The following is a 23,184-nucleotide window of genomic DNA, read 5'->3' on the forward strand; positions in this document are numbered from 1 at the left end:
CAGAAATAACGGATTTCATTCATTGTGCACTGAGGCACACGCACCATTGTGGTATCAGAAGTTTCCCTTTTCAAAATAAATAAATCAAGGGGCAGAGAAAAAAGCCAATCCACTCTCCGCCTCCCCCCACTATTTCTTTCCCAGGTTCTTCATAAGAGAGCCTATGTGCTTTTGCTTACACAGGTACTTTGGCAAGTTCTTGTGTGGCCTAGAAAACGGGCCCATTATGCGTTGGTTCCTGCAGACCCATCCTGTCAATGGCGGTGCTTTCCCCTGGCACATGGAACCTTCCCCTCACAAGACAGGCGTAAACTTCTTTTGTTGGAGGAGAGTTCCTGGCACTGGAGGAAGAAGCTGCCATTGGCACAACGGGGCCGAGAGATCCAACCTCATCTTTTCCAGTTACATTTTAAAGTAGATCCAGAGGAGTCGGCCGTGTTAGTCTGTAGTTGCAAAACAGTAAAGAGTAAAGTAGCACCTTTAAGAGTAATCAACTTTATTGTAGCATAAGCTTTCGAGAACCACAGCTCTCTTTGTCATATGCATTATCAGCATTTTTGTGAAAACCATAGCTCTCTGTCAGATGCATCAGACGAAGAGAGCTGTGGTTCTTGAAAGCTGACGATGCATCTGATGAAGAGAGCTGTGGTTCTTGAAAACTTATGCTCCAATGTTGGTTTCCTAAAGGTGTTACTGGACTCTTTTTACTATTTTAAAGTAGAATTTTGTCACAACCTTCCACCATCCTTTTGTGCAGGAAGTTTTAAGTTTTCAAAAAAAATGTCTTACCTTCAATGGCAAGCATTGCTCTTAACTCTCGGTTCAGCAATTCGTATCGCCTTTCTAGGTCATGTTCTTTCTCCCTAGGCAAGTTGCAAAAAGTTCATCAATATGTTAATTACTAAATCATTAAATGCTTAAAAAACCCTTTAATTTACATTGATTTTTAGGACTTGCAACTGACTTTACTCTTTAGGTTTAAGCTACTCTAAACAAATGATACACAAAGCTTTTTTTAAAGGCAGAATTAGTGTCGCTAGATGCCCTTTATTTCTAGAGCCACCACAAATTTTGATGGACAGTCCCCTTGCCTAGTGCAACATACTCGATGGGATATAACCATTCCTCCTTGTTAAAAAAACCCCAACCCCCCAAATCACATCTCGATCATATGCTACAGGGTAGATAAAAGTCTGGTATGTCAGTTTTTGAAATGTGCAGAACGTTCAATTTTTTAAACTTTCCTGTACTATCAGTACAACTTTATGTTACTATAGAACAATAGAACACAGATATATTTATAAGTATGAACAAACATATACATATAATCAAGGTTGCTTATCAAAAGAACAAAATCCTAGGTGCCCAAATTTTATCTGGCAGAGTCTGCAACTGCTGTTCCACATGCCTTTAAAGTTACCCGGAAATGGGACTATTAGATATAAATAAATGTAATATTTTGGACAGAAAAGATGAGTCGTTGACTGTTTTGCATATATCTATACTCCATGGCATAAATATATAAATTTCAAACAGATTGAGCTTCAGCTGTGGGACATGGGTGGAGAGGTATGCATCTAAGTACAGATGGTACGGTATTTAGAGTACGGCTCACTAATCATTCAGAAAGTACAGATACTACCTTCACAGGTCTGGGAGCAGACAAATCTGAAACTCAGCATGGGTTTTGTTTTAGAAATTGTGTAGCATCTGATTGATACCACTGCCATTGGTTGACTGTTAAGCAGAAGCACTGAGCCAACAGCTTAGCAATGTCAAAGAGTGGAAGAGCACTTCACTGAAACTTCAGGTGAATCAACATCACTGGGGGAACAGAAGACAATTCTGTTGGGAAGTCCCCTAAGACCCCTATAAAAATAGGACAGCTTTGGCAGAAAGAGTCTGGCCTTTTGTGGTGCACATTCCACCAAGCTCTTATCTTGTGTCAAGAAAAGACTGTGTTGCCATGGAGCAAAGTGGGTTGGTTGCTCCTTTTGATCTTTTTCTTGGGGTGTGTGTGTGTGCGTGCGTGCCAGGATTATTATAGCGCTTGCTCTCTTTCTTCAGTGTTGCTTAGCTGTCCATTTTCATTAATGTTGTGTGTGTGTGTGTGTGTGTGTGTGTGTAGCAAGAGCAGGAAGACCAAGCAGCTCCTCGGAACTGCCTCCACGCGAACCTCCCCTTCAGCCCTGATGCAGCTAGCTGGCTCTGTGCTGACGTGAGTGTGTTTGTGGGGCAGATGGAAAGATGCCCTTTGGGCGTTACAAGCAAGGCAGAAAGCACCCCCCCCCCAGATACCCTTACAGCAGAGACAGCTGGTTCATCCTCCTGATCAAGGCATTTTTCTTGTTGACCAGCATGAACCATTCTTGCATCATGGCTTCTTCTTCTTCTGTGTTTCTCCCTGTTCCAAAAGAAGAGACATTCTTTAGTTACCATAACATGAGACCTTATCCTTTGACAATGACATTCAGGGCTTTAAAAGGTTCCTCTGTCTTTAGAAGGTTCTCCAGAGACGACAAAAAGATGAAGTGTGGTATGGAGAGAGACTGCTGGATTTAAGCCTGTATCTGTTTAAAAGCCATTGGGGCCCATCACAGGTGCAGGGGGAATTTCACTTCCTTTGGTATCATGGCCTCTGAGCACTGGAAAGTTACTCCCTATTTGAAACACCATGCAGAACTCAATGGGCCGAAGGGTTGGCCCCGTAACGAAGCAAAGTGAAGGAGTGGCCTCAAGGAATGGATCTGGGAGGGTGGCAACTCCTGTCTCCTTCACCCTCTCACCCTCATTGCGGCCTGCAGCTCATCTCCCTTTGCTCCGATCTCATACCTCTGCCCAACCTTCTTCTTTTGTTTGTGCAGGAGCCAAAGCAATGTTCACCCCTTACTCCCCTTACTGCTGAGGCATCCTGAATCATGGCATGACATGGCATGCAACACATGATCAACATGTCCTGGCTACCTACAGCCAGGATTTTCATCTATATATTCACATCTATCTACTGCCTTTTTATCCACCCTTCCTCCAAGATGGTATTCATGGTTCCCCCATGAGAGAGAGTGCTTGGCCCGAGATCACCCATTGTACTTTCTGTTTGGGTAGTAATTCAAACATGGCTCTTCCCAGTTTAAGTTCTGTCCTCTATCCACTAAACCACCCTGGTTCTCATGCATCTTTCAGGCCTGGCAATGACTGCTTACCCCATCTAACCCCTCAAATCAGGCCAATGATCAAAGACCAGATTCTGCCCATCATTCAAACACCACTAATAGCACAATCAGGGAAACAAAAGAGAGAAAATACTGGCGATCTTTACTATTGTCACCATCATCTTAAATGTATATTGCGACCATTTTCTATAAAAACACCATTACATTTATTCATTAAGTTGGATCTAATGATGCACGTTCGTGGAAGTGAATTTTCATTAGCTTTCCCTTTCCTCCGTGGTCTGATGTGCCTCATGAAATGCCATCGCTGGAGTCGACCCAAAACAGAGAATGCCAGAGCACTCACTACAACTGAAAACTGTAAGAAATGGCTACTTATTGTGTTGCCAAGCCAAAGTCAAGGCACCCTCCAGAATCGGATAGCATGTGGCGTGGGAGATTGTAGTGTGGAGGGAGACGTAGTAGAAATCCCTCTTCTGTAAAGCTAACTTCCATCTATGCAACATTATACTGCTAGTAGAAGAAAGAGGGAAGGCTTCACCCTCCCAAGTGGTAGCAGCAACCCAAGCAGAGTGGTTGCTAAGGGGGGCAGCTCTAGAACGCTGCAAAAAAAGTAAAAGCTGTAGTAGCAATAAAGAAAGAATAATTTGTACAGAGTGTTTGAAGTGCTTCACACGAATGATCTCAGCTACCAATCCAACAGTCCTACAAAGTAAGCCAACATTATTATCCCCATACTGTTCACGGGCAGCTGAGGTTAACAGAATACTGATGGGGCCCCCAGCATGATGCCCATGGGCTTGGCCCAAGGTTACCCATTAAGCGCAAATATGCCATCGGCTTTAAAAGGTTGGGGACCCTTGGAACAGTGGCATCCTTTAGCTATAGCAGTAGTGAATTGAACTGGGCACTTCCCGTCTCACATGCAGTCACTACGCACCACACAGTGCCAATGCTGATTTGACAGGAATCTTGTAATCGAGACATCTGGAAATTCAAAACTGTAACAAAACCGATGTAATCCATTAATAAATGTCTCTGCTGATTGTAGGGTAACTGAAGTATGCATGTTTGTGCTGTTAAGTCGCAACCCAGTAAGGGGCTTTCAAGGCAAGAGAGAAGAAGAGGAGGTTTGTCATTGCCTTTCCTTACAGAGTTTTCCTTGGTGGGCCCCCTTCCAAGCACTGACCTTCCTAAGCTTTCAAGGTGAGGTGAGATCAGGCTATATACCATGCTGTCTTCCCTCCCAGGGTAATGGAAGAAGGTGCTATCAATACAATCACTTAACCAAAGAGCTGTAACAAAGTGTAGCCAAACAGCATCTACTCGGAAAGTGGTGATGCCACTCCCTACTCACAAGATTTGGAAGCGAGGAATGGGGGTAAGCATCATTCTTATATAAAATGTGGGTATAACAAGTCACACATAAAAGATGACAATGCCATATACATTCTTGACACCTCCCCCCCAGACTTTCATTTATCCACTTTTCAGATATATGAAAGACAATACCGACAATCACATTAAGATGACTGTGTATTTGGGCATTCACAAAAATTGCTACGGTTGTCAAGTGTTCACATGCAAGAGTCGACACTTATCACCATTCGTTTCATCTATAAATTGCACTTGTGTCACCACATGGGTGGCCTTTTAGAATTCAAATTGATTGCTTATAATACAATACCGGAGGAGAAAAGAAAGAAGCTCCGTTCCCAACCCTTAGATAACATATAATGGTAACGTCAAAAGACAGTTCTGGGAAGGGAGCACCCAAATGGAACCAATTCCCATCAGTGTTCACCAAGGGCGCCTCACTATCTTGCTTCTCCCTTAGTTTCAGCCAAGTTTAATGGCTACTGTTGGAAACTCTTCTAGGAAGGAAGAGCCAAATGGCCACTGGCCCCTGCCAGGGCAACGGAGGTTGCTTTGCTCTCCTCTTTTTGGTGTAGCCAAGTAGAATGGTTGCTGAGGGAGGCAGCTCAGGAACTGCGGAGCCAGAGGGATGAAGAAGCTTCACTCTCTTCTCTCTCCCTCTGCTGCAAGCCAGGTTTAGTCATTGCTATAATATAGAATATATATTATATATATTTCTACAGCAGTAGAAATAAAGGATGTCCAGAGTTTGTGCAAACGTGTTTCTTTGTGGTAGTATTTGTCTTTCCAGGATAAAATAAATGGAAGTGAAGTTGGCTAATTAAGTTTTATTCAATAGTTTTATTCAAATGTTTTATGTCCTGAAAAAATCCCTGCTAAGGTTAGCATTCCTTTGGTGCAGTATCTTGAAAGACAGATGTTTGAAGTTTCCCTCTTTGCTACTGACTCATTTTGTTATCTTAGATAAATCTTTCTATGAAGTATCTCAGCTTCTCGTTGTAAATATGGACAATAACAGTTTCCTACTGTTTTCAAGTGTCCTGAAACCCTCTAACGAATAGTGTTGTATAAAGTAATACTAACCTCTTTATTAAAGTGATAAATTGCAGAATATGGTCATGCAAATGTTCCAACAAAAGCTGCAACTAACAAATTGCAAAAAAATTATTTACGCTTTCCCTTGCAAACAACATTTTACTCCTTTCCTTTTGACTGCTTTTAATAATTGTTTTGCTTTTATTAACTAGTAATTCAACACAGTTACAGCAATAAGGGGAGCTCTTTTCACACGAGATATTCCCAGTCTTATGGCATATAAGAGTCAGTAGCCACCCACTTTTCTAAGGAGTGAAGGAAAAAAGATGAAGCTTGAGAGGGGTAGAAACATCAAGGATGGAGCTGAAGGGCACCTGCATTAAGGTGCATAGTGGCAGAAAGGTAACAAGATGGAGGGTAGCATGCCTTTTCTTCTGCTCTTGATGAACTTCACCTTTGCAATTTGGACAAATCCCTGTCCAATATGACTTATATATTATTTTGACTTGGACAGAAGTGATGTTGGGGGTGGGGGTGGGGGTTCCTGTGAATTCCCCAAAAGAGAAAAACCTTCATTAGGGAAAAGGAAGAATAATGCATAACAATATGGAAGATTAAAAAGAAATTTTGATCTAAAGGCGATCTCCTCCCCTCATTCACGACTATGTCTCTTTTCCTCTCCCAAAAAGTTTAAAGCCCATTAGAATAAACAAGTGGTTGGGGAAGGGAAATCTCAGAAGACTGATAACTGTTCAGGACCTCTCACAGGAATGCCACCCTTAAAAAAAAAACCCTAATGAATGGATTATTCAGTTTGCAAAAATGAGAGTACAGTAAGTATGTGTATATCACTAAGTAGTTAGCCTTAGTTTGGATAGGGAAATGTTTTCCACAGCAGTTATCCACGGCCCAGGGCAGAGTGCAATTTAAGGTTGCTCCTCTTTCTATCAGCAGCTAAAGCCAAGTGACATTAGCTATATCACGTAACAGAATCACGTAACAGAAACGAATCAAGGCAAAACTTCATTTTATGTATTATGCATCTAAGATAGACATATCTAGGAAATAAATGCTAAAACTACAGCATGTGAAATATATACCATCATTTTTAAGTAACTCAAAGCTTTTACTGTTTTCCAGTATTTTGCCTTTTAGGTTAACTGTTTTTGTGTTCGCTTTGGACCATGTGATGTCCTAACATTGGTCATGTGATATCGGCTGCGACAGGAACAAATCCCTAGGCAGCAACAAAAGGAGTTTAAAAAAAAAACCAGACGAAAAAGCTTGCCATTTGGAAAAAGGCCAATTGTACCCTGACGAAGGCCTTTTTGATCACTGAAATGACACAAGTGTATAATATTAATAGCGGCTGGGGCTTTCTGGCCATCGATTTAAATTCTTCTACCAACAATGTAAAATACTTCAGTTGTGCAAAATAAAGATATTTTAAAATGCAAGTTTCGAGTAGCTTTTTAAAAAAAGGAACCATACAATTATTACACACAACTTGCATTTTTAAAGCAAAAATTTACACTGGTGAACTTTTAGATATATGTTTCTCTATTCACAGATTGCTTTTCAGGTCCATTTTGCCAAACTTAACAAAATTCAAACCGGACTATGTGTTTTGGGTATTTATTTTCATTTTGCATCCAGAGTAGAAAGCCTGCTAAGATCAGATCACTTTAACAGGTTGTTAAAAAATGAGAATATATTCATGGTTCTTTCTCGAGAATCTCCAATACATATATTATCTAAATGAAGAGTAAATCGTGTAATGAATGTTTCCATATTTGCAAATAAAACTACTTCTGTGAAACCAATACAGGATGATCCAAATATATAACATGGACTTGGAATTTAAAATGGGAGTTTGTTGCTTTTCTTTATAAATCACACTTATATTACGCTATTGTTTTCGTTCCTTTTGTACTAGAGCGGGGGAAACCCTTTTAAAACTAGTAAGTTGGACCATTACAAATTAATCCTGACTTTAATAACTGGTTAAAGACCCCTTCAGCTTTATAAGTAGAAAAAAATATTAAAAGCCTGTGATCACAGCGAGCTTTTCGCATTTCTCCTCCAACCATTTGTTATTTAATCCAATACTAGTAATCCAATTTGCCCATCAGACTTTTAAAGGGCAGAATGCAACTTCCCCAGCTTAGACACTTTTCAAAGTACAATATATTTTTCAAATGAATGCTGGATGTTTCATTTTTTTCCCCCCAACTGTTCCTAGCTCTAATGTATGAGGGGGGGAAAAGAACAAGATGAACATTGTTCGTACTGATTAAGTAAGAGCTCATTAAAGAGCTGTCAGTGCTGGACTTTGAATATGCATGAAGCATATAATCAGATCTAGTACCGTCACTAGAGGAGAATACGGTAAGTACAAAGGATTGATTTAATTACTTAGAGTGGGCTTGTAGTGGTAAAGCAGTCTTGTTAGTACAAAACGAAAAGGAGGCTGTACTCTGGCATGGTTAGGGGAAAAAGGCAGCTTCAGTTTTTGCCACAATACCTAATCTCAGGAAAAAACACTTTACAATGTAGCTTAAAATTAAGATGGCCAGTGTTCTGGAAAAGGCTGGAATTCATCTTATCTTGCCTAACTTCACCTGGTTAACTATTCTACAGAAGGCAGTTTTTATCCGGGAGAATAATTACAGCTATGCCATTTCACTGCATGGTCTCATTAACCATTTTGGAAGAGACCCTAAAAGATGACTTTCTTTCTGCTAAAAATAAAAGCATGTAAAAAATCAAATCCCCCCGCCCCCATCCAACCACTCCCACCAGACAGTGAGACATATTTTTTAAAAAATAAATAGGAGAAATGCGTACTGCTTTGAAGAACAACTTAATAGTCAGGTCTCTTGAGATGAAATACAAAACTACTTTTGTTGCTATTTTAAATACTTCTGTTTGAATGATGTATGCCATTTTACTGACATGTTCTACAGAAATCTATGCATCTGTTTGCAGGTTTTTGTAATCTTTGATTTTCATAATGAAGTTGGCTTTGAATTACCTTTTTTCACTCATAGTCATAAAGACGTTGCATTAAAGTGAGTTTTCCCATATTCTAACACTGTCAAAACTATTTTCCTACTTTCTTTTCTATTTTGAATGCAGCGTCTCATTCTCATCTTCTTCTCCTAATCTGAAACTCACCATATACCTCCCTCTTTACTATGAATCATCATATTGCCTGTTTCAGAATAAGAGTTATCATAGGTTTAACTGAAAAAGAAGGCAACAGTTATGCTTTGCATACAATTCCAAATGCTTTCCAAAAGCTCTTTTAAATTATCTGAAACAAATTCAATTTCAGGCCAGGGTACAATAAACATTTTATAATTTTGTTCACCAATCCAGGATATGCAGTTCAATATGCTTTTAAAAAACTTCATCAATTTCAAGCCCACAAATTATTGCTTTTATCTTGGATATTCATTAGATGTCTCCACTTCAGAGGCTTTTAGGTAGGAAAGTGACATACAAATATTTTTTAAAAGACTTTGTCCTAAAAAACAGAAATATATATGCTGCAAACTATGAAGAAACAGAAGTAAATATGTGCATTACTTTTTTGGATGATACTTGATAAAAAAAATTTCTGTTAAATACCAGGGGATTTACTATGTGGTAATTATTCTAGCAAACAGTAGTCTGTTAAATAGTTAAGCTGAATCATAGTGTCAGTGAAAAAAGTCAACTGTATGTATAGATGTACATACAGTACAGTACATGTACATCTATACATACAGTTGACTTATTGCTGTATGTGTTTTGTGAACATAAAAAGTTACATTTTCTATAAAAATGCAAAAAATAAAAAGAAATGGAAAGTACCAGCCTAACAAATCAATAATAGGAAACATAACACATCATTACTATTTAAGCCTTTTAGGCTGTCAGGGTTTAAACTAAGCTTGGATTGACCTAGACTGACGGTATGGTATTATAAAAACAGAGAAGGAAGTGCTAGAAAACATTACGGCTATTACTTCAAGAGGAAGAAAAGCAGCAACGTGTAGAGACATGACTGACTTTTTGTGTAAATGGATGAACACAGTAACTCATCTACTGATGAGTAACTACTCATCAGTAACATTATGTGATAGTAAATCTGTCAAGACAAGCCGGGGAATGAGAATAACATTTTAAAAATATCTTTTAAATCTAAATGTATTTAACTGTTTTGCCTAAATGAATTACAACCCTCAGAAGATAAATATTAAAAGGGCTCTATCAGTACCTAAAAAACCTCAGCATGGCAAGAAATAACAGGTTTAGGAAAACAGCTTCGTATGCAGCCTTAAACAGCAATTGTTGAAACTTTTTATTTGCTCTGAGTATTCTATGTACATTGTTCTCTCTGCTAAACGACTCCACATATCTAACCATTTCCCTTGACAAAGTAACAAAAAACTGATTTAAGGTACAGTGCATTTTTCACCCATTTGAAGATGTTTAAAACAAGAAAGCAGGCAAACGTGAAATAGAGGTTGCTAACTAGGGAAAAAAGATTTAATGTTTGCAATGTTATTAGATGAGCAGAGTATCAGTATTCATGTGCTGATAATGTCAAATGACTTTCCTAAATTTTAGAAGCTACCTCAGGCTCACCATCTTGCAGTTAGCAGGGATGCCACAGGGCCAACTTTTCCAAAGTCAAGGCCAAGTAAATGAAACACCAAAACACAACATGAATAGGCTTACAGGCCTACAATCTTGCCCTTTTTTCTCAACGTGTACTGGGTTTCCACAAAGGAACACCTTTACAGGAATGGCTGTGTATTAGTAGTATCACAAAAACAACCAATCAAACCAAACCAAACGAAGAAAATACTACAATCTTATTTGATATAAATTATTTTATGTCTTCCTATCAGGTATTAAAAAAATATGGCTAATTTTTATGGGCTAGGATGGGCAAAAAGAGTGAAACTGAGTTATGAAGATGCAGAGAAGTTAGCCGTGTTAGTCTGTGGTAGCAAAATCAAAAAGAGTCCAGTAGCACCTTTAAGACTAACCAATTTTATTTTTGCATAAGCTTTCGAGTTATGAAGACTGGCTATAAATGGAAGGTGGATAGTTAAAAAAAGGAAACCGGTTCTGATGGCTATACTGCCTGGCTACTGGCAGTCCTCCCCACACTTCTGTTTGGTTCCCGAGCCTTTGAAAGCCAGTGCAGGCAACACGTCTTCATTTTTTCCCTTGAAGATAGTTTCAGATGGGCAGCCCTGCTGGTCGGCAGTAGAAGCGCAAGACTCGAGACTCTTGAAAGCTCGTACCCTGGAGATCTAGTTAGTCTCTAAGGTTCAACCGGACTCGAAACTTGCTCATTTTTTCCTTCACAACCATAAAACCAGCAATGACTGTGTATAAGGTGCTGTTAAGTTACAGCTCATGGGGTTTCCAAGGCAAGAGATTAACAGAGGTGGTTTTGTTGGGATTTAGCAAGAGCTTTTGTTTCAGTAATAAAAGAGTTAAACCGTTTGTGCTAAGTAGTTAGTGAAACTTATTTACATGTAACTACTTAGGCCTCCAGTAAGGATTCTCACTAGAGAAAGGGGAGTCTCTAAGCTTAATGAAGTAGAATTGGGATTCTCTATTGGACAACCTGATTACTGGGGGGGGGGGGAGGCTGGCGGCAATTAAGACTACCTTTTAGCAAAGATGTAGTCAGCTAATTGTTTCTTATTTTCTACCAATATAAGCCTATTTTTATCTTTTATGTAGTAAAGTAATTTTACAGAGCGAAACTGGAGTGTGTGCCTGTTCTCATTAATTCCAATGTGCATTTCTACTAAGCTCTGCTAATTTAAGTATTAAGTATATCTCTCCCTACAGGTTTGCCACTGCCTGCCTCTGCACAGCAGCCCGGGACGCCCTTGGTGGTCTCCTGCCCAAGTACCAAGCATGGCGGACCCTGCTTAGCTTCTGAGATCTGGCCTGAACCAACCAAGCTGGGGTCCACATCTATAATATTCAGAATGGCAATATTAGATTTTGCAGTGATCCTGCACACGCATGCAATACAGCACAGGTTTATTCTGTTTTGTTTCTGAAGTAATCACCACAACTCTCCGCCAATTATTGGACAATGTTCACCAAAAATCATCAATGATCATGTTTTTGATGTATTACTTATAATAAATCTAAAACAATGAAACAAATAAATGACACCAGTTCCCAATTTTCTGCTAGTTGTGTGTCTACTGAATCTTAGATAGCCTGTTATCTATAAGACTGATTGGAGAAGGAAGAAGGGGCGGGGGAAGCACTCTGATATTACATAAGGTAATAATAGATGATTTGAACAAAAGGCACAATTGACTGCAGATTCACAAGCCATCCTGCAATTCTTTAGCAAAGTCAACAAATGTACAAAACACTGGCTTTAGAGAACACTTCTACCAGAGTAAAAAGGGGATAAAGGAGCCATAAATCTTGGGTAGGGTATCAGAATGGCTAAAGGAGGCCATGGAGCCCTCAGAAAGTTAACAGACATTGAGAAAATATTGGGCTTGTTCAGATGTTTGAAAGCCCTCCTGGTACGGCAGCTCTGTGGATACAGCTGTATAGGCAAAGTAATATTTGAGCTGGTATCTCCACAAATACAGGTGAGACCACCTGCTGGCAATTTGTACAAATGGCAGCTGAAAAATGGGTCACTAAATCTATATACTTGAAGGTAGTCGTATCCTGAAGAAGCCGTACAGGGTGAACAATTTGTTCCCATTAGAATAAGGTGCACCTGCAAATAGCACTCTGGCCAGAAGCGAGATCACTAGAGTTGCCAACCTCTAGATGGGGCCTGGAGTTCTTCTGGAATTGCAACTGATCTCCAGCCCACAGAAATCAGTTCCCCTGGAGAAAATAGCAGCTTTGGAGTGGGGTAGTGGCAGCGGCAGCAGACTGTGTGTCCAGCTGAGCTCCCTCCCCTCCCCAACCCCTGCCTTCCCCAGGCACTGCCCCCAAATCTCTAGGAATTTCTCAAACTAGAATTGGCAACTCTAAATGTCACAGGGTCTCTAACATAAACTTTTAGAAATTACAGGGATACAAATTCGAGAAATGTATCATTAGAATGGCTCTTGGCATTGTCACTCTCTCCCTTAATTCAGAAACATAGGCTGAAAGAGACAGGGCCCCTCGGCGCATCTGTAATACATATTATTCAGCCACTGAGTCTACATGACATGTAATGCTTCATCCCTGTTGATGTTACACAGGTGTTGCATTTAGGCAGAAAAGGGCTGCTTTGTCTCATGTAATTTGTCATTTTTTTGTACAGTCGAGGTCTCAGAAGAGCTCCAGTGACTGACATTGCAATGCACTGCTGGGATGGGAGAGGGATCTGGAAGTACTAGGCTATCAGTTGTTTTGCAAAAGACAGCAGATTCACTTAAGAGTGTAAGAGAAAAAAAGTCTGAATCTGGATACATCCACAAGGCTTTCATTTCAGCACCTTTAGGGGAGCTCTCCCAAGTCATGAGGGAGGAACTGGTGGAAATCACTGCATCCTAATATATGCATACCTGTACCATTTTCAAAAACAAAAAAGCACTATTTCAACGTCCTTTCCATATTTCCAATAAGAATTTCAAAGCAGCAATAATTTTTGAATGATGCTGGGGAAACTGACTCTGCATTAGTCTACTAAGATCATCTGCTATATTAGAAATATTGTCAGCACACCCACTAGCCTGCCTTTTGCAACCTAATACATAACCAGGTTAAATGACGGGCCAAGCTGGACATGATATTGGAATTGCAAAATTGGAACTTAAGATGTGTAGTTTCAACAGCAGGACCAGATATGGATTTTCTCTCCCCCCTCCTCTCTCTCTCACAGCCACCCACAAAGTATTTTTAGCCTGCCATTCCCCCAGATGAAAATCAAAGTTAGCATCTCCTTCCCCAGTCCCTTGGCCCAGATCTCTTTGATCCCCTGAGCTGACTTTAAGGCTTGGAATTATACATACTTGGGGGTAAGCCCTACTGCAAATGAGACCTGTGTCTGAGACAACATGTAAAGACTGGGGTAGTTCTTGGATTTAAAACCATTTATTCCCAACTCATATTCATGGATATGTGTGTGTGTGTATAACTGATCGAGCTAATTTAGTTCCATTTCATTTAACAGGCTTAAATCCCAGCCACTGAGTTATGCTAGAATGTGGATCAGGCTATGTGTCAGAAAGAAAGGTTCTCTGAAGAGTCTTCCTTCAATTGGAAGAGTCCAGAATAAAGCACCTCTCAAATACCATGGGTCAGGAAAAGTTTTGTCAACTCCCTAAGAGAATCATATGGTTATAAGAGGCATTCTATAAACACTGTAGCATTGACTGAATTTCTGAATTTCTCTGCTAGTTGTTTCTACCTAGTACAAGTCAGACCCCAAAGGAATCTGCAATGAACTAACAGAAGAAACAGAGCTAGTTTAAAGACAAGAGAGTACTAACAAGTTATATACACACTAGAGATAATTCTCTATGTTCCTGACATTTATGAAAAATAGCAAAAGCCAGATTAACAAAAGTGTTTAATTCTATTCATAACATATTTTTCCCTATAAATAATATTTTAGATACAAGAAAAACTTAGAGCATCAGCTGAAATTTTGAAGAAAGAATGTTGAAAATCATTCTTTTCCAGAAGTTTTCCTGATCTGTACTGCTTAATTTGCCAGTGGAGAAAAAAAGAATGAACTTGTTATTAATCTATGACAGATATTATGGCTATGCAAGAAAACAAAACAATGGGCAGGACATCCAGCTCAAAGTTCTGGTTGCAGAACTTGGGATGAAAGTTCTGGTTGCAGAACTTGGGATGAAAGTTCTGGTTGCAGAGCTACTCTTTCTTGCTGGCTCCATCTTATCCAGCCCCCCCTCCCCGCACCCCTTGGGAATAGCTCAGACTGTGCTACATAATGGTTTGGTGGAAGGAGGGAATTCACGGGAATCACAAGTTCCCATCTTGGACAATGTAAAATGCTTTTTGTTTGTGGGAAGGTCGGGGTTAGCTCCAACAACAAATATTACAGAAACGTAATAGTATGTCCTGGGATCCGTACAGACTGCAACACTTTTCTACTTAGAAACATTCCCTGCAGATGAGATGGAAAGCTAGCATTTGATGAAGAAGGATATAACTTGATCCACCCCCCCCACCCGCAGTCTGCAAAGTACATTACACTGCAATAGTGGTGGAAAGTGCTGCCAAGTCACTGCCATCTTATGGCAACCCTGTAGTGTTTTCAAGGCATCAAACCAACAGAGGTGGTTTGCCATTGCCTGCCTCTGCATAGCAACCCTGGACTTCCTTGATGGTGTCCCATCCAAGTACTAACCAGGGCTGACCCTGCTTAGCTTCTGAGATCTGACAAGATTAGGCTAGCTTGGGCCATCCCTCAGGGCATTACACTGCAGTATCACAAACTTTTTTCCATACAGTTGAATTAGGGCATTACTAGATGTGTTTTTTAATCACGTACCTAAATCAAATATTTAGGCATATCCACATGTATTTTCAAAGAGTAAATATGATTGATATTTAAGCTTCAACATTATAGTCTATATTTGAATATATTTATCCAGACTTTTAATCCTTCTTATTATCTATCTAGTATATTTTTGTCCTGCCCTCTCTCCTAGAAACACTTTTTCATTGTATTCTCACAACAACCCATGAGGGACATGAGGCTGAATGAGCGATTGGCCCAAGACCACTCTCTGTGCATCACAGCAGAATTGGGAGTTGAACTTTACCCTTCTGGCTCCTACTCCCCTCTAGGGTTACATGTCATTCCAGCATGACAAGGAAGAGCTCTGGAGCAAGTTATGACCCACCCCACACCGCCTCTGACCCCTAGGTTGGGCTCCAGGGGACCTGGCAACCGTATTCCCCTCTAACCTCATATCAAATTAACAGGGTAGTTGATTAGAGTGAAAAACAGTCTTAAGTATATATTAAAATAGAAGAAGTCTTCTCATCTCCAGGAGCTAAACTCCCATCTAATTTTTTTAATTCTTTGGAAGTTATTTAAGGTGTAGAACTTTCAGACCACGAGAGAAGGGGAGTTTTCAAATCTGCATAGGTGTTACCAAGAACCCCTGACATTTGTGCCTTGCTGTTATTCTTGATGTATAACAAAGGTCAACAGCTGCTTTTGGTGGAGGCCAGCGATTATAGCAGGAGACATGAAATGTAGAGCTCCATATATCAAAACTAGCACATTGAATTGTGGCCAGATGACAGGTAGCACAGGAGCTATAGAAGTGGATTCATGTGGTCTTACAAAAGCACCTTCGGGAAAAGGTAGTCTGCCACGTTCTATAACCAACATGGTTGTTCACACATAGCACCAAATCCACACTCCACTTAAACTTGTGTATTTAAGATGATTTGGTTCTGGTAAAGTGAATGGCTCTTAATTGGTTTAAAAACTGGTACAATAGCTTAACTGGGTCATAAATTTGGTTGTGGTACTGCTTTATTCTGTGGTCAAAGATCAGTGGAACTGTTCAGTAAGTAATGTAGAATTGTGTCCTAGATCCGATGACAACATTGAAAAAAGTCCTTGCAAAGAAAGTCTCACACAACCTGCTCCTAGATGTGAAACTGAGCATCTGTCAATGCACTGGTTTTCAGCATTAATACAAAAAAAGATTCTGAATGGTGTTCTTAAAGTGACATAGATTATTCAATTGTACCACCAGCCTTAATGATTTGCAACTGGATGCTAGAACTAATTTAAAAGCCAAGGTTGGTTTGGGGATGTATGTTCTCTCTTGAACAATCACAAGTTTGAAGTAGTCTGATAGGCTGTCAAATACTAAGGGCCCTTTAGACACCAAGGTCTTTTTAGACATGCAGTAAATACAGCTCTCAGCTAAGATATAGGTGGCATATTTAGGGATTTATTTTTGACAATGAATCTATCCAAGTATACGTCACTAAGGTCCTATTGAAAAGAGGAACACTTCAAGTGATTAGTACAGCTAGAGGGGGCAGATAAGAGATCAATGACAAAAATCACCTGGTTTAAAAAATAAATAAATAAAAGGAATTGCATTAAAAGGCTTTTGCTGTATATGAAAAACAATGGTGAGAAACCTGTATTTTAGCACTTGTACTCCACAAGCACTCCAAACTATGCCATGATGAGGACAGAAACCCATCCTTTCTAATAATCTCGTGACAAAAGCTAAAAGACATCATCCTATTAACTAGTGATCTCAACTGCTAATGCGAAGTACTTCCTGGAGCCTTTTATGTAGAATGCGGCTATTAAAAAACCACTAAACATTCACCACGAGCAACACCGAATCATTCATCTTTTATCAGCATCTCTTGAGTGGGGCTGAAGGTGTCATTGATATGATGGAGTGGAAATTAATCAGAAATTTCTCTCATATTTTCCTCATCACACTAATTTACTTTTGTACAAATTTCCCCCTTGCTAAAAAGTTCATACCCAACCCCCTGTTGTACCCTTTTAAGTTGAGAATATTCAACGAGCACGTCAGCTGAAAGGCACCAGGTCCTTACACAAAAAGCATTCGAAATTCTCATTTAGTTGTCTTTATTTTGCTAGCGCCATGTGGTCCTTGAAGATGTAGAAAACACGGGAAGCCGGGTAAAGATCAGAGCAAGCTCATTAGCATTCTGACAAAATTGGAGTGGTGGAGATGTATAGTTTGCCTAGTTTTGTCGTTTTGAAAGCTACCGGTGGTAAGCTTTCCATTTCATTGTGCTTTTGTCTTTTTGGGGGGGGTTTCAACGCAGCAGGGTGTTTGTTAGCCTAGGTTTTCACAGTGCATTGTGGGAACCTTTGCTGCACAGTCAGCCTATATAGTATCACTCTAGTTCAAGTCAAAAAGTTTCCCCCCCTCTATTTATATAATAATTGCCTGTACTGATATATCCCCCTTGGCCTGTCAGCATTCATCTGGTCAAGCTTGTAGAAAAAAATTCAGTTCTAACATGCCCCCCCATAATTTATATATTAACACCCACCTACCCACACACTCTAACATATTGCTTTATTCTCTTTAAAACAAACTAAGTAAAAATAAAATTATTTAAATTTCACTGTTTACAACGAACTAGGAATATATGGCTGGTTAAAATGCAAAAGTAAATATTTTGCTGAATAAGAGTCCAATTCTATTTTGGAGACTATTGAAGAAAAGATTAGTTTTAGCCACAGAATTATGTAAATAATGAATTACCTCTTAGAAGAGCTAAAGAAGTTATTACTCTGTGGTCATTTGATTTTTTTTTAAGCACATGGCTCACTTTGAACAGCTAAAAGGCTACATTAATGCTGCTATTCGACATGAATGTTTCCAAGTTGTAGTGAAATGGATAAAGGTCTTTTCGGATGAATTTATCTGCTAAATCCTTGTGGCTGCCCTCCTATCTTGGATGATGACCCAAAAGAATGTCAACAGCTCATTTCCCAGAAAGCTCGAAGGAGGCACTATGCAAGTCATAATCGGCACCCTCTCAAAGCACCATTTCAAACATTACATTTCACAAGCTGTTTAAAGCCATTTTTCTCTCATCTCTACTATCCTAACAGTACTTTTCACACCAGTGCATCGAAAATGATGGGTTAAACAAATTTAAAGTTAGCAAATGCCGCCTCCTCCATTTCCCCCTCTCCTTTTTTACATTACACACACATTCCCTCCAACACATGTATACCCTCTCTCCACATATTTTAACTACATGCTACAACATAATGGCCAAGTAGACATAAGCTCATCAACTGAGCCAAAAGTATGGCTTATATTCTCAACACAGTTTTTTTAAAAAAGCAGAAATCCGAGGTAATTCATAACACTGGAACATTTCCATTTAGCTAAAGATAAAACCAAATTTGGAAGATGTTATGATGACAGCTTCAAGTGGCACTGAAAGTACATTCTGGTCAGTCAGGAAGATTATCCTGATCGGGTATCCTTTGCTGCTTTGTCACATCTAGGGAGCAATCCAAAACAGGTCTTCTACGAATCCTGCCTCAGATCTACTCAGTAGGGCTTACTCCTAGGAAAGGATCCTTAGGATTGCACTGTGAGTGCTGTCTGGACAGAGCCACTGTGTTTGCAACACTAACAGGAAACTTCAAAATGATGTATGCTAATGTGCATTGGGGGGGAAATCCTGAAATATTTTGTGCACAAAGGAGTAATTTGAAAAAAGAAAAAGAAAATCTGTACTTTAAACTGCCATGTTCATTAATGTTCACGTGAATAAAAACCTCATTTTTTTAAAAAAAAATACTTAACAATAACACACACTATTGATTTCCCCTCCTCCATCAATAAATATCAGCTTGCATCATTTTTGGTTCTCTTATTTTTCAGTGTGCTACATCCACCGGTCTTGCCATCTTAAGTTGCCTTGAGTTCACTGCGTGTGCCAAAACAGCATTATAACTGCACCAAAGGCTTTTTACTATAAACAAAACGAAGATACTAACTCATACTTGAATATTAATTATTTGGACGAGAGTTTTGTTATTCGGAAGTTTAGTCTGAAACAGATTAAATTAATAGAGCGAATTTTCAAACAGTGGGTATGATCCTTCCTCCACATGCAGAAAAATTGCATGGGATATAATAGCTCTGTTTTCTAGCAATTCCACCACCCATCTCCCTGGCATGCACACACGATGATGTGGTATGTCGGGCTGCACAGGTAATGGAGTCCTGTGACCGTCTCCTCCTTTAACCAAGCCGGCCTTCCTTTTCCTGTAACAGTTTGGCATACTGGGTACTCTCACACGTGCCAAGGAACAAAGCATGTCTACATCTATGGAGATTCTTCCACTTGCAGGCATTGTGATTGCAGGGGGAAGAATCTGACCCTTCAGCTTAGAAATGAGGTGTTAGAACTGCAACCCTGACAATACTGAGACATTTCACCTTTAGAATAATTTGCCAAATCCCAAATCAAACTGGCATGTTTGCTTAATATTATACAATGGAAACAGACACATTATTTTGTAAGTGTTCAGTGACACTCCAGTTTTTGTCTTTTTTACCTGAATTATGATTTATGTAGAAGCTGGCAGTTAAAGCAGTGTTCATCAAAGCCTATGTTGTAATCTAGTAGTTCTACATGACAAAAACAGATCACTCAGCAACAAAAAAGGATGCATGTGTCCCAGTGTTACCTAAGCTGAACTAATGGCAATATTCCACCACTTCCAGAACTTCACCAACATTGCAGACTATCCCAAAACACTTGGTTATTTTTCTGACATGTCTGACTCATTTTCATATTCAAATTAACTGGAGTGTGTTTAACTCTCTATGGTAAAAATGACCCAATTACTCCCTACACTTTGCAATGTGCTGATGACTGCAGAATTGTTGATCACTTTCACTGTATGTTTCCTACCAAAGTTTTGGAATAAAAATTGTCTGGACCCACCATATCAAATTAGAGGGCAGTCAGGAGTGTCTAAGTCCAGCTTGAAAACAAGTATCATAACAATTACTTAGCCATATGGAAAATAAGGTACGCCTTTCCAGAGAGCTCTCATACATTTTTCTATCTCAAAGTGTTAATGTCATTAGAAACTCTTTCTGACTTGTAAACCACCAGATTGTTAAATATGTGCTAGCTATCCTACCAGAAAGTCTTTTAAATACCGAAAGTTTTCCAAAATGAAAAAGAACAATAATCCAATTTCCAGAGTAACTTAAATGAAGGTTTCATTCTAGTATGCTTTCCAGGTTTGAGAAACTAAATGTTGCTCAGGAACCTGTATGCAAACACCTCCCTGCATGCACAGACAGACAGACACATACTATATGTAGCATCCCCCCATTACAACACACTTGCATCTTTAGAAGCACCCATTGTACTTATGTTTAGATTCCTATGACTTAGAGGCCAGATGTTTCACAAATGACCAACAATTGGAGGTTAGAATAAATTAATGACTGATTTCTGAGCTTTGATGGAATTATGCATACTTCTTTTCTCAACGTGCCATGTGAATGTTCTCCTGTTAAACTTTTTTTTTTTTTTGACAAGTGAGGCCACCCGGCAGAAAACAACTGATGCAAAACCCAGGGGTAATCCCTCTGTTTAGTTCAACACTGTGGTTAGCCTTAACACTGCCTCTATTATCCAATGGATTTAGAGAAACCTTCATTTATTTGTTGGCCTCAGTTTTCAACTTTGTTGCCTTTAAAGGGCCCAAGACCTATTCCTATGTAAATACATTTGCATATTGTTACAAAGAAAACGTTCTGGGACTATGATTAAACTCGCACAACTAGATAGCTCCTGTGAACATATTTGTCATCCTGAATAAGTACTTTCTCAAATACGTAGAAGTAAATGAAGCTGAACGCCAGGTCCCTTTAAAAGAAACTTGGTAGCGAAGCAGAAGAAATCTATGTGGAATTACGCAGGACTGAGCAGATGCAACCAAAGAATATACAATTCTGAACACCTAAGAGCAACAGATTATTGCTATGTCTATCTAACTATTACTGCACAAAGCATTTTTATGTAAGCTGAGTAACTGAACCTTTGCAGTTTTGTATTGTTACTTTTAATACTTGGTTTTCTCCTTAAGTTAAGTCCTGTTCAAATAAAACCTTATTATGCATCTAGCAATTTCATCCCAAAATTATCAAGGTTTAAAGCATTAAAATGAAGAGTGTGTATACTATTCTGCCTTGGAAACAAAAACAGCGATAGAACCCTGGCTATTGTTATACAATCTTTCTTTTTGCATCATAATATTATATGCTTTTCTTCACAAACTATATTTACCACTGGCCGCTATAGGTTAGCCAATATAGCCTGTGTTAATTGAAGATATTTTAAAAAAATATATATTGTAAATAAATTATTGTAAATAAAAAGTTAACATTGATCTAAATCAACTGTCAATCTGGGTTCTTGTTCTGTGTTGTGAACTAATAAAAATTATATAATGCAATATCCCTTGGCTATACGAAAATATTTTGGACAAATAGAAAATTAAAACACCTTTAAAGTCATTAGTCTCTCTCTCTCACTCTTCCGCTTGGGTGCAATTAATAAAATAAAGCAAAACAAATTTGATTTATTATCTTCTCACTCATTAGCAGTGAACATGTATGTTCAGGCTTTACTTTCCCATGTAAAGACCACATCTAAGACTGATTTCTCTTATTGCACTAAGCACATCAATACCCGAGCAAATGAACTACCAAAGTGCCCTAATTAACAGTTTTGCAAGTGAATGCAGACATTAGTGCCACACTACAGCCATTAAAGTCTATTCTACACCATATCAGTTTCTGTTAACATTTCAATGGGCCAATTAAATGACCTTCCCCCTCCCTCAAACTCAATTAAGCTATTTGAACATCAATTGCTAAACTTGCCATGTATTTCATGCAAAAGATGCAGGCAAGAGATTCATTCCCTCTCAACCCTAATGATGTTCAGAAGGCAATTTTTAAAAAATGCATACGTATCCAGTGCTTTCCACAAATGGTGCCTGTGGAAGGTGGTCTTCACTAATGCTACAATAGCATAATGGGATCTAGGCACATTGGTTAATATTAGGCAGATATAATGATCTTTTCTTACTGATAAGCTTGCAGGAGCTTTTTTGTTTGGCTTTTACATTAGCAAAGAGTTACTAGCTATTAGAAACTTGTCTGTCCTGCATGCTGCTAGGCAGCCAGATAGATATGGAAACCTTAAATATGTTTGGGATGGAGAGGTTTGGGGAGGGACCTCAGCAGGGTATAATGCCCTGTAGTCCACCCTCAAAAGCAGCCATTTTCTCCAGGGGAACTGATCTCTGTCACTTGCAGATCAGTTGTAATGCCAGAAGATCTCCAGGCTGACCTGGAAGTTTGCAATCCTAGTTCCTAAGAATTCATTTCTCTGCTATAAATGTTCTTTCTAAGTTATGTTTCACATAAATAGATACACTTTAAGTCTTGTTCTGTCCTCACCGATAGTTGATTTATACATTTCATTTTCCATGTAATGGAAGGTTGCCAAAAAATGTTTTCCAATAAAGTGAGAATTCATGTGGTTAGCATGATAGTTGAAAACCTCTTATGCTGAAACAGAACCCAATAGCATGTAGTATTTCCACATCAGTGCCATGCACCTCCACAGGTTAGTGTATATGAAGACAATGTGTTCTGTTTAGCCAAAACAATAAATCAATAAAGCAACGCTGGTTAGTGAGAGCAGAAAAAAAAATACACTTGCACACCTATTATTGAACTGTTTGGTTGTGTCAGCGTCAGCACTACAACAGTACAGTTTGTTCTGCATACAACTGAATCATCTTTCTCGCTATTTAGAGATTGTTGGTACAAATAAAGATTGTACCAACAACAGAAAAACAAAGCACATTGTCCTCCTTGACGCCTCCTTGTCAGGGTACTATCACAATGCACTTTTGCTCGGATGAACACAGTCCTGCGTGGTCGTTCCCTTTGCGCACTCTGCGCTCCACGGTTTCTCAAATATGTTGCCAATGACCTCTCCAACTCAGATGGATATTGCAAAATTACTAACAGAGCATCTGCAATTTTAT

At 39.2% G+C, this 23,184-nt stretch overlaps 1 protein-coding gene across 2 annotated transcripts in view; it reads right to left on the reverse strand.

The window, feature by feature from the left end:
• EHBP1 (EH domain binding protein 1) overlaps positions 1–23,184 on the reverse strand; it is a 411,820-nt gene that overhangs the window by 11,371 nt on the left and 377,265 nt on the right. For both annotated transcript variants that reach the window (XM_054974434.1, XM_054974440.1), the window contains 2 exons: positions 2,305–2,404; positions 790–863 (listed from right to left, as the gene is read on the reverse strand). In XM_054974434.1, coding sequence (XP_054830409.1) covers positions 790–863; positions 2,305–2,404 — 174 coding nt within the window. The remainder of the gene's footprint in view (positions 1–789; positions 864–2,304; positions 2,405–23,184) is intronic.

Source organism: Eublepharis macularius, chromosome 1 (genome assembly GCF_028583425.1).
Source record: "Eublepharis macularius isolate TG4126 chromosome 1, MPM_Emac_v1.0, whole genome shotgun sequence".
Lineage (NCBI taxonomy): Eukaryota > Metazoa > Chordata > Lepidosauria > Squamata > Eublepharidae > Eublepharis > Eublepharis macularius.